The following is a 14,478-nucleotide window of genomic DNA, read 5'->3' on the forward strand; positions in this document are numbered from 1 at the left end:
TTAACATCAAATAAAAAAAATTTCAAAATTTGACACACGTTTAGATTTGGTTAAACGTTTTTTTAGAAATTCTTTATACATGAAAAAGAAGAAAAATATAAATGCAATTAAGGAAGAAAAAAAAAATTATTTTTCAGTAGTTTGATATATTTATGAAAATTTCTCTCTATCACTAATACATTTTAAAATATTAATTTATCAATAAGTATGCATCAAAATGTGGAGTCAACTGGACACGAGCCACGTAGCTCTCTTTTATTATCTCCAATCACGTGACTCACATCACTATCAAAACAAGGACACAAATAATTAGTTTTTCTTTTTTCTTTTTCTTCTTCTTTTTAGTTTAATTATCAAATTCATCGTATGAGTTTAGTTTTCATTTTCGGTGTGAGAACGTTCTTTCCAAAATTATGGAATACATAACTTTATTATTTAAAACTTTCCAAAAATTATTATTAGATGAGTATATGAACAAAAAAAAAAAACCATTTTCCATAAAGAAAAGGTCAAAAATAGCATATATTTTGTATATACTAATATTCTTCTAACAGTGTCATTAATAGACATCGATAAAAATCTATCAAATTTTATCATTAATAGAATCCAAAAAGTTTACAAAATTATTTTATCGAAGTTGGGAACAATTATGTGACAAGTGAGACGATAACTTTAATTAAAAACAAACATGTTGTTGTTCTAATGTCGAACAATTGGAAGCAAGTTCTCGTAAGGAATGAGCATCAAATTCTATAGCATATCCCATTAGTTAGGATGAATTTACACACATCTTATATTCCTTATACCAAACATTTTTTTATTCTCAATGTGATTTAATGTATTGTTCTACCTTCCTTTCTTTTCTTTCTCATGTTCGCATTTTATATATTCTTTCACATTTTTTCTTCTTTTCTCATTTAAATTGGATTGTATACTTTAGTGGTTAAATTGTACGAAAAATATATAAATATTTTCGTTTTTTTATTCCATCTCGTAAACGATGTGATAAGATGGAAAATACTCCTATTGAGGTCAATACAAATATATGATAAAAACATTAAAAAGAAAAAGAAAAAAAGATGAATGGGATTTAAAACAAATATACGACAAATTTTTTTATATTTATTAAACGAGATAATTATTCTTGGTTCAAAGCTACAAATCAAAGCAATTTTTAAGTAATTTTTGTTGGATCGAAAGATTGGATGGTCGATAATAAAATCAAACCTTTTTTTAACCGAATTATAGAGTTGTAATTCAAACCTAATGTAATGTCGTACTTTATTTTATTACTTTTATTTTATCGTATTAGCTATGATAGTGTAGGTTGAAAAATGAAGCTATGATAGGTATTTATAAATAAACAACCCCAAGTTCATTTTAATTTTGAAAATTAATAATTAAGATATAAATTTCTCGTTAGGTTTAGTTTGGATTAAATTTGGTAATTAGTCCACTTTATTTTGTTTTGGGCCTTTGATCTATTTTGTAAGGTTCAAACTCGTCAAATACAATTTGCTAATCAACTTATGCTTTATTATAAAGTGTTACAAACAATTAGAAGTACGAGTTTACAAGTCTACTTATAATTCATTTTCAACCTATTTTATTGCTTATGGTTAAACTCTCTAATCTTAATGATATTGGCTGTCTTCTAACAACGGTTCCTCTAACAAAATTGTTCTTATCCTATTTCGTGAATGCAAATAACGTACTTTTGTTTAAATATATATTTGTGTGTCGATTTTTTTAATTCTGATCGGGGAATAAGAATAAAAAAAGTTGAATAAAATTTGGTTAAAAGAATGAAAAGAAGGAAAATAAAGGTTAGATAAAGAGGGGAGGGGGATGGCATATGGGATATGCGTAAACATGCTTGCGTTTGGGGGTTTATTCGTTTCAATTATAATATTATATGAATATATTCAATTTCCTCATCTTACTTTCTTTCAAAATAAAAATAAAACAAAACACATTTTCTACCTAACACACATCACATGGTCATGTTTCATAGTCTAATACCATTTTTCTTCTTCTCAATATTTGTTTGTTTTCCACTTTAACTACCAATATGTTTTGTTATGGTTTGGTTTACATTCTAAAGAAAACTGTAGAAAGTTTGGTGGAATTTGTAAATAGTTTCAATATTTTGAAATTTTTTAAAAAATATTTAAACAACAATTTTAAATTAAATTATGCAAACATTTCTTATGGCGTGTGTTTTTATTGTATCCAGCTTTGAAATTGTGAAATTTAAAATACATGATTATATTGAATTAATATAAAATGTATTTATAGATGCAATATATTATTTTTTAAAATTAAAATATTTCTTGTGTAATTTATCCTAAATTATATGATAGAGATAGTTGCAAATACAACAGTTAGATTCAAAATAATTAAATGTACATCAACTTTTTGAAAAATAATAAATATAGCAAAATTTGTCAAAGTTAGATGTTATAAGGTTTGGATTCCCGTTAGTACTTGTATATCACTTTTAACTTCTTGCGCTATATATTTTTCCTTCAAACACTCACTTCACTTTTAAATTCATAAATGGTTATTATAATGTTTTTTTTTCTTTTAATATATGTTAAAGTTACACGAAACCAACATGGACATTAGGATTTAGGTGACATATCCAAACCATTGGGCTTTTGAAAAGTGTAATTTTACATCCATAGCCTTTCGCTTTTGTTTCAGCCCATGTGGCTTCAACCTAACATCTAATTGTAGGCCTCATGATCCGGCCCGATACATTTATGGTTTATGGGCTTGAAGAAATATTATTGGGCCAGCATTTGAATTCTCCAAAAGAGAAGAGAGGGAGGGGTAGGTGACCTTGATATAAGAAAACAAATATAAATATGGGATTTATAATTTAATAACATTAAAGTAATGATAAGATTACGCTATGATTCACCAATAAATAATTTTATTTATTGGGGGTTTTTTTTTTTCTTAGACTGAATGCCATTGTATTTTGTCTTTAGTAGTACATTGTTTTACGATTTTCTCCAATCGGTTTTAGAAAAATAAATTAATAAATAATAGAACTTTTGGACATTCTTGTCATTTCACACCTTTAAAAAAATGATTGATCATACATTAGGTCGTTTAAGATATGCTTTTTATTTGGCATTGGAAATTATTAGTGTGCAACGCCCTATGATTGGCTTTTCACATTATTAGGATTGCAAATGTTTATTAAGTTGCATATACTTTGTCAAAAAGCTAGAAGTTTGATTTTTATTTTTAACAATTAATTCCCGTAAACCTCGTTGCTTTTTTCGTTTACTTTTTTAAATTATTATTTCGTATTGGTAATTTGTGTAATTTCGTATGAAAGACTTGAAAGTTAGTAAATTTGTATAATCCAAGTAGTTGAAACGTCGAAGCTATTTTTAAGTTTATTTCGCCTTTTATTGGCTTTGGTGTTGTTGTACGAGTTGATCGTAGTTTTTAGTCGATTGCTTGGTGATTTTTAATTTATAGTCTTTGACCTTAAGGTTGTTAAAACCTCTAGCAAGTTGTTAATTCAATGGTATCTGTTGAGCTCATTTACAAAGAGTGTGGCTCGACGAGATGAGTTCATTGTTGGATTGAGGAGATTTGGGAGATTTCGAAGAGATTGAAGTTTTTTTTTTTTTTTTTTTTTTTTTTTTTTTTTTTTTTTTAATTTTGTTTCTCACCATTATGACAACGTTGATGACGAGTGAGTAAAAATGCTCAATCCAATCATCAAGTTGTTATTCTCATGTTTTACTCGCGTGGTTTAATAAAATCTTTGTTTAAAAAAGAACACAAGCTTATTATTATATTATCGACTAAAACTCAATAGATTAAAAACTCAACGTCTACAAAAAAAAGAAAGAATATTGATTAAAGTAATTGATACATCAACGTAAGACTTCGTGTATTGATCTTATTATAAATATCGACAAAAGTAAGTATAAGCACGACAAAATAGATCAACAAAGTGTTGTGAACATAGGAACGTGTTAATAAAAGCAGTGACATAGGTGTGTGTTGCTATTGTGAGACAAGTTTTTACGACATACCAAAAAATTTATGTTAAACATATAGTTCACAACATACATGAAAATATCAACAAATCGTACACATATCACGATTAGGTTAAGTAAACTAATATCAAAATATAGATGTAGTGTACATATAACTTATGTTTGAAGTGCATATGTTATAAATTTTTAGCAAAATAATAAAACATGCAGGAAAAAAGAAAGCGAGAAAGAAAGAAAAACTATTTAAACAAACACATATTTATATTTCGAGGAGTTGAAAAGTCTACCATTTATACTATACTTACACCAATGCTCTTTGTTTTTACGTCTCATCAATTATCAATTCATTTCATCACGTCGATATCAAATTTATAGAAATCGATAGACATTATATGATCCCGTTATTATATAATGAGACCCTTTTAAGGTGAAGGACGGATAAATTCACAAGTATATATATGTGTGTGATGCACCAATGAGATTGAGCCCAATTTGATATTCGTCTCCAATCATAGCGTGCTCAAATGGTTCATCCGGGGAATTCGGAAATTTGATGGAGGATTATATAGTAAGGTGTAAGACTTACAAGAAAAAAGGGGCGCTATTGATGAGGAGACAAGAGGGAAGAGCAAAAGCGTTCGTGTGTGTATGTGTATGTGTATGTGTATGTGTATGTTTTGGGGTTTGTAGCTTTATGCATCAATGAGCTTTTTAATTTTTAATTTTATTTGGAATTAATTAATTAATTTAATTTTGTTTTTATTTTTCATTCTTTCTTTCTTTCTTGTCTTTGGACGGTTTGTTGAGCTTTTAATCCCAATTTTCTCCTTCTAGAGAGAGAAAGTCTTTTAGAGAGACAAGACAGACACAGGGGAGAGACTTTTAGAGAGAGAAAAAGTTGTGGGAGGCGCAGGGGAATTGGGCATTTCTTTTTCCCAGTTCGCGATGGTTTGATTGGAATCTGCAGCAACAATTAGATTTCCCCTTTTTGTTTTGTCTTGTTTTGTTGCTTTTTCCAATTTTGTTTTTCTGGGTTTCGAAAATCGTTGACGGGGTTTCCAAGCTGTGGTTTTTGTAAACCCAGAAAGGGATCTTCGATGCATTGATTAGATTTGGTGGATTTGGATTTTTCCTATCTGGGGTTGCTTGGATTTGCGTTTTTTTGGCGAAATGAATGGTGGAAACGAGGTCGTTGCAGCTCCGGCCGGCCCGCCACAGCCGCTGGACTGGAAATTCTCTCAGGTATTTGGCGAACGTACAGCCGGTGAAGAAGTTCAAGAAGGTACTATTCACTTTATACTGTAATCCCGATGTTTTCATTTCCATTTGGGGTTTCTCGATCCAATTCAAATTTGTTGCATCCATTACAATTAGGGTTTTTTTCACGCCTCCGATCTGTTTCAGATTGTAGCTCGTTCTGTTAATTTGGAATTTTTTGTTGCGGATCTCTATCTGGTACCTTCTTGGACCTGCGAGTCAATATGTGGTTTTTATGTTTTGTTTGCTGGGAATTCTTGTTTTGTGTTCTGTAATGAGAGGGAGTTGAGTTTGCTAGCCTTCCCCAAGGTTGTGCAGCATTATTTCTTTCTTTTTTCTTTTTTGTTAGGATTAGTAAGAAGCTTCAAACCTAAGCCTGGTGAGTGACTTGTGTAATAGCTTTGAGTCTCTGGGTTGAATTTACTGCATGCTCTTTCTAGCATCAGCCCTCAGATTTTCCTCCTCTTGATAGTAAGTGAATGCAAAGAGCAATGATTAACTGTGTGGAGTGACTCCTCGATGTGTGATCCCCTCCACCCCCCTTTCAAACCATCGTTGAGATGGGATAAATTTCACGTAAACACTCGAGCCTTTCTGGTCATAAGAAAACCTGACAAATGCCTGGTTCCTGTTTTTCTGGAAATACCTGTATGTGAGAATTTTGAGTTATGCTTAGCTAGCTTTAAAGCTTGGTTTGGATTGTTCCCTTCCCGATGTGAAACCAAAATGCAAGTAATATGACAAACAAGCTTATTGAATTCCTATCACGAGCTGACAAGTGTATTAAATTCCCTGCAATGAACCAACAACCACCCTTTAGCAGTTTCTGTGCTCACAGTCCACTTTTGGCATATGGTGTTGTAGCCTGTAGGCATATCATATAAAGTTAAAACGGTCTTATTTTCCTCCCTTTTTGGAAATTGTTGTGGGAAAATGTTCGAATTTCTTAGAGGATCCCAGGATCTATCACTATCTTTGGGAGTTAATTTGTTCTCTTTTCTATCTTTCTCTCTTATTTCCTTTGAGTGCTACAACCGAACCTCCTTGTAGTGAGTTACTCTCCTTTATGATTCACGTTGGTGAGAAACTTTTTCTGCCACTCTTGGCTTTTGTGTTAGTAGAACAGAGGTATTTCCCAAACCCCTTATTACTCACACCATCATATGTGACTTGAACTCTCTGATGATTCTTTGGGCAGTCTTCATGCTTCTATTGTCTTTCACAACCCAACAATTGCTTGTCTCATTGTTACATTTCCTTTCCTTTTCCCAACTATGGCATTCCTCGAGATAATAGCCCTTGTTGCAGTCTCTCATCCTGGTGCGTGAAGGTAGACATGTATTATCAAGCTTGGTAAAGGTTTTTTTTTTTTTTTTTTTTTTTTTTTTTTTTTTTTTTGTGTTCTCATCTAGATTCTTGGTTTTAAGTTTAGCATTCCTGTTACATTGGTGATGGGTGTTTCACTTCACATCAACTCAGTCGTTTCAACATGAAAGCTTTTTCTTTCAAACTATCTGTATATATTTACTCTCTGCAATGGTTTTTGGCTGATTGGATCTGCAATATGTGAAAATCTTGGAGTTGTCTAATAGATGCAGCAATTCTCGTTCTTTTAGTCAGTTTGATCATTGATGCATGCATTTTTCATGGTTCTGTTTTTTTGTTTCCTCTATGTATGAATTTCTGAAGCTCTATATTCACCTCCTTTTTGGCAGTTGATATTATTTCAGCAATTGAATTTGATAAAAGTGGGGATCATCTTGCTACTGGTGACCGTGGTGGCCGGGTGGTACTCTTTGAGAGGACAGATACGAAAGATGTTTGTCTCTTGGAATGCCCTCTTTGTTTAGTACCCCTGGATATGCTTCTTGCTTCCTGTGTCCATTAGCATCTTATTTATTTATTTTTTGCTTTAACTTTTAGCATGGTGGATCGAGAAGGGATTTGGAGAGGATGGATAATGCAATTATCAGGCATCCAGAGTTTCGTTATAAAACAGAATTTCAGAGTCATGAGCCTGAGGTATTCTCCCCACCATTAGTCTTTTAATTTTTTATTACTTACATGTGTGTGTGTTTATATATGTATTATATTGACGGATTCAATTATATTCATATTTATGTTTCATTTGCATTGCTTTGATCAGTTTGACTACCTGAAGAGTTTGGAAATTGAGGAAAAAATTAACAAAATCAGATGGTGCCAGCCAGCTAATGGAGCCTTATTTCTGTTATCTACTAATGACAAAACAATCAAGTACTGGAAGGTAGGCTACTATCTATATATCTCTCGTTATTATTCCATGCGGAGAACACTAGATTTGGTAGTTGATCAAATGCTAGCAATTATATCTGAGTATCTTGGTAGTATATTTCTGGAGGTTACCCAGTGTTTTCTTGTAGCCCTTTTGTCTTTTCTGCACCATTTACATCTTTCTTTTGTTTCCGAGTGTTGATCAGGTGCAAGAAAAGAAGGTTAAAAAGGTTTCAACTATGAATGTGGATCCTTCAAAACCTGCTGGAAACGGCAGCAATGCTAGTTCAAGCAATTCAAGCAGCTCTGGACCATATCTTGCAAATGGAGGATCCCCAGACCGGTATCCCAGTAATGACCTCTCATTTCCAGCGAGAGGGATACAATCGCTACGCCTACCAGTGGTAGGCCTTCACCTTCTTGTAACTGGGCATATATTAACTTGTTATTGGTTATTTTTGGGAAAATATCAATTTATACTCCTAAACCTTGGATTGTGTTAATTAAAACCTGAACTAACAATTGTATCAATTTAAACCCTGAATTTTTGTAAGTGTATTAATTTATACCCTCTATTACGTTTTGTTTAGAAAACATCGCGTGAGACTTGTAATTGTATCAATTAGTCCCCTAAAATTTATAAGTAAATCAATTTAGACTACCGGTTAGAATTTCTTTTGAGAATCATCCATCAACTCTAATTGTCTATTTTGTAAAACCAACATTTATAAAAGTCTACACATGTAACTGATGTATGGATGATTTTCAAAGGTAATCGTAATGGTGGGTCTAAATCGATTTGCTTATGAACATTTAGGAGTTCCATTGATATGAATTAGAAGTATTACATAATATTTGTTGAATGAAATCTGGAGAATGGAGAATGGTGTAGATTGATACATTTACAAAAGTTCGGGGTTTTAATTGATACATTTACTTGTTTAGAGTGTAAATTGCCACAATTATTCGATCAACATTTATTTGATACAACCCCGAACTGTAGGGGTATATACTGATACTTTCCCTTACTTTTAGTTAAGGTCTTCTGTCTTCTTCTATGACATTTTTTTCTCCTCTCTTAAAAAGTGAAGCTTGTTACCATGTCGTATCGTGGTGTAAATTGTCTTATTTCGTCTTGTATAGCTATACTCCCCTTTTAACAAATCGGACAGCCTTTTGTAACCAAAATGGATTTTTCAACCCTTTTAAATTTCATACAGCAATGAAATTGTTTCTTATAAGAAAAATAGTTATTTTACTTTATTCTTTTTAAGAATGCATTTGCCAAATTTCAAAATCAGGAGTAGAACTTTGGTAACTATTGTTTTCAGTTGTTAAGATTTGGCTAAGTTTTTAGTAGTAAATTACAAATAGAGAAAAATGTTAGGAAATATACGTTATGTTTAGAAAAAGAAGTTGAAAATAAAAGACCTAATTTCATCATCTTCTTCCTTTTATTTTATTTTTAGTTTTTTATTTTTAATGCTTGAGTTCTTAAGACACTAGTTTTGCAGGTAACTAGCCACGAGACTAACCTGGTTGCAAGATGTCGGAGAGTGTATGCTCACGCTCATGATTATCATATCAACTCCATCTCCAATAATAGGTTTGGTGTCTTCCACTGGAATCTGAAGTTTTTGTTATGTGTATATTCTGTTATGCTTTTTGAGTCCTTGATGGAACGTTTTGTCTTCGGTAACCTTGGCTATACATGGTAATTTGTTTCAGCATCTTGCCATTTTATTTTATTTATGCCTTGTATTAAGCACACGAGTATTTTCATCTTGTGTTTTGTACTTTTCTATTTTTAACTAGGTCTTTTCATTCGTATATGACAAGGAAGAAAAGAGTTTGAAAATACATACTCCCAGAGGGGGAAGAAAGGAAAAGGAAAAACAAAAATGTAAAAGATTGCAGGAATCCAAAAACGAAATATAGGGACCAAAAAAGAAGCTAACTAAAAAAAATGATTGCAAAGCTAGAAGATAATAGCGAGTTAGCAACAAAGACTCGTAACTTTCAAACAAAAGCTGTGTCTTTAATGAGAACTAGGAAGCTCCTCAAACCACTGAAGCTTCAAACAGAAAATGCACAAACCAGCTTCAAACATCTAGCCGAGAAAGGAATAGCAACTGTCAAGGAGAAAAGTACAAACACCACAAGGCTAAAGAAGAAAACAAACAAAACAACAAAAAGCCCTTTTAACACCAAGCTCAACTCGGAAGAAAACCCCAACGAGTAGCAACTTCACCCTATAACTGAAAACTGATGAGATTACTAGCACTTCAAGCCAACGAAAAATGCACCAAAAAGGAAATGAACAAAACCAATGGAAGATCTTTTTTTCATTTTCATCTTTTGTGTTGATGAGGGGGAGAAGAAGACTCATCCAGCAGCTTCTTTGAAGGCAAATTACGTTCTTGATAATTATATATGAAAAAGCTTCAAAATCTTAATCATCAAATACCTCTTCATGCCCATCAATGATTGAAAGTTGAACTTCTAAGTCATCACTACAAAGACTCAACAGAAACCTTGTCTGTCTCTTCATCTTCCTCCAAAAATCTGCCTTCTTGATGACCTCGTTTATTGAGATAATAGAACCCTTCAAAGAGTGTTAATAACAAATGACGTTGAAGACGAAGTTTAATTGAAATGGTATAATTAAATTGAACTGTTTTTAGAACCTCTACTCCAATTACAGGATAACATTCCATCAACATCCCATAGGTCCCAGAAATTTCTCGGTTGAAATCTCTAACTCACTCCCAGCGGCATTTTCTTGGAAGTAAAAGTTTGAACTGTTTGTATAAGTTAATGAACTAGTTTCAAATTGTGGAAATTTTCTTCATACTGGTGGTACGCATATATGTGTGTGTGTATTGCTTGAAATAAAGTCAAAATCTGATAGCTTTGTGCTTGCTCATTTGACTAATGACTCATGTATGTATGTGTTTACTGTTTTAATGTCTTTAGTGATGAAGTCTAGCTACTGTTGATTAGGGTCGTTAAAGGAAAAAAAGAAAAAGAAAAAAGAGGAAACTTTTTTATTTATTTTCGGAAATGTGCTTTCGATTTTCATCAGTCGGCTTGTTTTTAGAATGCTTTTAGTAACCAATTATGTTATCTTGCCTTGTGTTTTATAGTGATGGAGAAACTTTTATATCAGCCGATGATCTGCGGATAAATCTCTGGAACTTGGAAATTAGCAATCAAAGTTTTAATATTGTTGATGTCAAGCCTGCTAACATGGAGGATCTGACTGGTAAGGTGTTGAAATTTTGATCAGTAGGGTATGGCGCTCCTTCTAGTAGCTGATATTTAAGTAATCAAAATTGAAAATATTAAGTCAATACTTTTTTCTATTAATAAAAAGAAAAAGGAAACGGAAAGGGTCTTTTATCTTCTTAAACTTTGGATTCTAAGTTTCCCTTGTGCTTCTGTAGAGGTGATAACGTCTGCAGAGTTTCATCCTACTCATTGCAATATGTTAGCATACAGTAGTTCAAAAGGATCCATCCGCTTAATTGATTTGCGGCAGTCAGCATTATGTGATTCTCACTCCAAATTGTAAGTGCCTTTACTGGTTTTAAAGAAGATGATTTTTTTCTTCATATCCTGCATATAAAAGCATCCTGTGGACTTGAAAACTCATGAGAAATTTCAATTGGGTGCAGATTTGAGGAGCAGGAAGCACCTGGTTCTAGATCCTTTTTCACTGAGATTATTGCCTCAATCTCTGATATCAAGTTTGGAAAGGATGGAAGATACATTCTTAGTCGTGATTACATGACTCTCAAGGTTCTCATTTTTTTTTATGTGATATTTGGCGACCATGTTACAATTTCATCATTTAGGTTAATAGAAAAGGGAAAGGTAGCCTTATAGCTCATGCAAAGCTCTCTTATTTCATGTCCATTTGGGAAGTTCCCGTTAGCTAGATCTCCAACAATTTTGGATTGGTGTGCCAAGAAAGCATATAGTTGGAAATTTGGAGTTATTATTATGTGGAAGGTTTTTTCTAGTAAAAATCATCTTATTCCTCTGAATCCAAGTACTCCGCAAAACAGTAAAGAAACAAGCTTGCCACAAACTCTACCTCCTTTGTGAGAGGAGAACGTGATATCACCTCCTCAACCTTGGCTTTGACATCTTTATTCCAAACCTGAAATTCACCTGCCGCTACTTCAACTGCGACCTCCCCTTTTCCTTTTTATTTATTTAGGAGTTTTTTTGTTGGAGATAATTGGTGATATCTCCATTCTCATCTTTACCTTTTGGCCTACTTTTATTATGATGGTCCTACTACATTGTTCTAATATCAATAATAAAATTCATTAGGTATAGGGCTTCCTGGCACTTTTGAAGGGAAGATACTTGTTGTAGTTAACTTCTCTGGTGGTAGTGTTAAATATTAATGCCTGGTATGGTCATAACATGAGAATGTTGTGATTAAGTTTTTTTATTGTTAATCGTGGGTTGCTTGATCTTGTAAATGCCTGCAATAGTTCTGGAACCACTCTAAATACAGTGTGTTGTGTGTGCCTGCATGCATGTAGTATGCTTCCGGTTGTTTTTGGTTCAGATTTTGTACCTTTTGTTTCTTGTTGATTGATTTTCATATTCACTCTTAGCTAAGGATTTTGGTGACTTTTTGCTTCTATATTTTAAGAGTAATGATTAGGTGTAACCTACGCTGAACCGGATACCTTGCATCTCTCCCGTGTAGATGGTGAAGAAAAAACAATTGTATTTCTTTTTTAAATTTTTAATTGGTAAATGGCAAGATGTTTATTGGCAACTACAACCTATTTGAAAGTCTAGATAAATTCAACAAAGTTCAGATTGTTTTATCTTGTAACGAAGTGAGTTGTTTACTTATTTGCAGTTGTGGGATATTAATATGGATTCTGGTCCAGTTGCAGCATTTCAGGTTCATGAATATTTAAGACCTAAGGTTGAACAATCTGCCCCTGAACTCAGATTTGAATATTAAATATGCAGCTATTTTTTATTTTTTTGGTAACGTTTTACTTTGAATATTCATGTAGCTGTGTGACCTGTATGAAAATGATTCAATCTTTGATAAGTTCGAGTGTTGTTTGAGTGGAGATGGATTGCGAGTAGCTACAGGCTCTTACAGGTAAGTGTTCCACTGCAGAGAACTCTATATTTCTTTTCCTTTGCAGGGAACTGTACACTCCTTTTCTGTTCTGGGATGTAAACCATATTATGCATATTTTTGTTTCCAGTAATTTATTCCGTGTGTTTGGCTGTATATCGGGAAGTACAGAGGCTACAACTTTAGAAGCTAGCAAAAATCCAATGAGGTAATTATTCATGAGTGTGATTTCATCAGGTTTATGTGATGCTTATGTGAGGTTCCATTGTAACTGCAGGCGTCAAGTTCAGACCCCTTCAAGACCTGCCAGATCTCTGAGCAGTAGTATAACACGAGTTGTAAGACGAGGTCTGTGTTTCCTTCTCTTTTCACTTATTGGCTAACCAAATTACCAAAATTCAAGTTTTGTGCCATACTGTTTATTTTACATTCTCCCTATTTGGCATCCCATATCAGGAGCAGAGAGCCCTGGGATTGATGCAAATGGAAATTCCTTTGATTTCACAACGAAGTTACTGCATTTAGCTTGGCACCCAACTGAGAACTCAATTGCCTGTGCTGCTGCTAACAGCTTGTACATGTATTATGCGTAAACGTGGTTTAGCAAGAGAACGCATTTTGCTTGGTCGACTTTCTCGAGTTTCTCTTGGAGAAAATTATTTTCCCATTTCCTTCCAGCCATTGATTCGGAAGCTTTGCAAGTACTCAAGACATCAAATGACGTACCCTGAAGACTTGTTGAATGTGCCTTTGGTATCCCGGATGCAGAGGTGGCTGCCACCCAAAACCCTCCACAAGGTTTATGTTGATTTCTCTGCAGTGGCTGCATCTCATTTTACTCCTCCCTCCCTCTTTCTCAACCCCAACTATTTAGTTTCTTCTTTCACTCTTTTCATTTCCCTGCATCTTCTGAAAGAGAAGATGTAGTTATGTTTCAGATTGTTTTGGGTTGGAGCCATGAAGGAAAAAAAGAATGTGATTGTAGCTCTCCTACAACAAATACTATAAACGAATGTTCAATATTTGCAACAACCGCAACTAGGTTTAAGATTACGAGGAAAAGGAAAATGTAGTTTTTATTCATAATCTTGGTTGGGATGAAACTTTTGATAAACTTACACAGCATCATTTTTTCATTGATTCTTTGTGTGACTGAGTGGTTATTTATTTGACCATCATTTATTAGAATTCACTTTATCTTGTGTGGTGTTTCAGTTTTCTTATAGTTTCTTATATTTACATCAGGGAGCAAGGGGAAGGCTGTGCTCTCACTTATAAGTATTGTTAACCAGATGAAGTGAGAAGTGAGAAGTGAGATTGTATGTCATTTCTTTAATTGCTCTACAAACTATTCATGTGCTCCTTAAATGGGTCCGACTTATTCTCTTAGAAATGTTGTTTGGCTTTAGTTAATTTTGGCAAACTTCTCCCATTTTATTTGTGTAACAGAGGCATTGTGTAACAGCTTTTGAGATGATAGTTCCTCGAAAACTGATGACTTCTCCCATTTGGCTTCACGTAGATTTATGAGGTCATTTGACAGATTGATGAAAGTTTCAATCAAAGATATTAATGTAACTTAACATATGCTGATATTAAAATAGTTGTGGCATTTGTAAATTTTTGGTTTCCCTTGGTCATTTGTTAAACAGAAAGGAATAGTAGCTCAGTAAAATTAAGGCAAAGAAAATGCGAGTACTTTACCACTTTCAAAAAGCAGGTTCACTTCATTTTGAATTCTTTTAAATCTGTACGTTGTATCACAATCTATTGCTTAATTCTATAGCTGGAGTCAATATTATATCGTCCAAATAATTT

General features: G+C 33.2%; 1 protein-coding gene across 1 annotated transcript; it reads left to right on the forward strand.

Moving 5' to 3' along the window:
- The first annotated feature begins 4,569 nt into the window (after positions 1-4,569).
- Positions 4,570-13,746, forward strand: LOC103500741 (serine/threonine protein phosphatase 2A 55 kDa regulatory subunit B beta isoform-like). Its single transcript, XM_008464146.3, has 14 exons — positions 4,570-5,310; positions 7,001-7,104; positions 7,209-7,307; positions 7,432-7,551; positions 7,745-7,942; positions 9,053-9,144; positions 10,685-10,803; positions 10,985-11,108; positions 11,216-11,339; positions 12,427-12,495; positions 12,590-12,681; positions 12,791-12,868; positions 12,938-13,008; positions 13,117-13,746. Exons 1-14 carry the CDS (start codon positions 5,199-5,201, stop codon positions 13,251-13,253), a joined length of 1,539 nt encoding a protein of 512 aa, XP_008462368.1. The 5' UTR covers positions 4,570-5,198; the 3' UTR covers positions 13,254-13,746.
- The last annotated feature ends 732 nt before the right edge of the window (positions 13,747-14,478 follow it).

Source organism: Cucumis melo, chromosome 1 (genome assembly GCF_025177605.1).
Source record: "Cucumis melo cultivar AY chromosome 1, USDA_Cmelo_AY_1.0, whole genome shotgun sequence".
Lineage (NCBI taxonomy): Eukaryota > Viridiplantae > Streptophyta > Magnoliopsida > Cucurbitales > Cucurbitaceae > Cucumis > Cucumis melo.

Coding starts and splice junctions, on each gene's coding strand:
- LOC103500741 (XM_008464146.3), top strand. CDS start 5,199: ATGAATGGTGGAAACGAGGTCGTTGCAGCTCCGGCCGGCCCGCCACAG. Junction 10,804..10,984: donor TAACATGGAGGATCTGACTG/GTAAGGTGTTGA, acceptor GTGCTTCTGTAG/AGGTGATAACGTCTGCAGAG. Junction 13,009..13,116: donor AACACGAGTTGTAAGACGAG/GTCTGTGTTTCC, acceptor ATCCCATATCAG/GAGCAGAGAGCCCTGGGATT.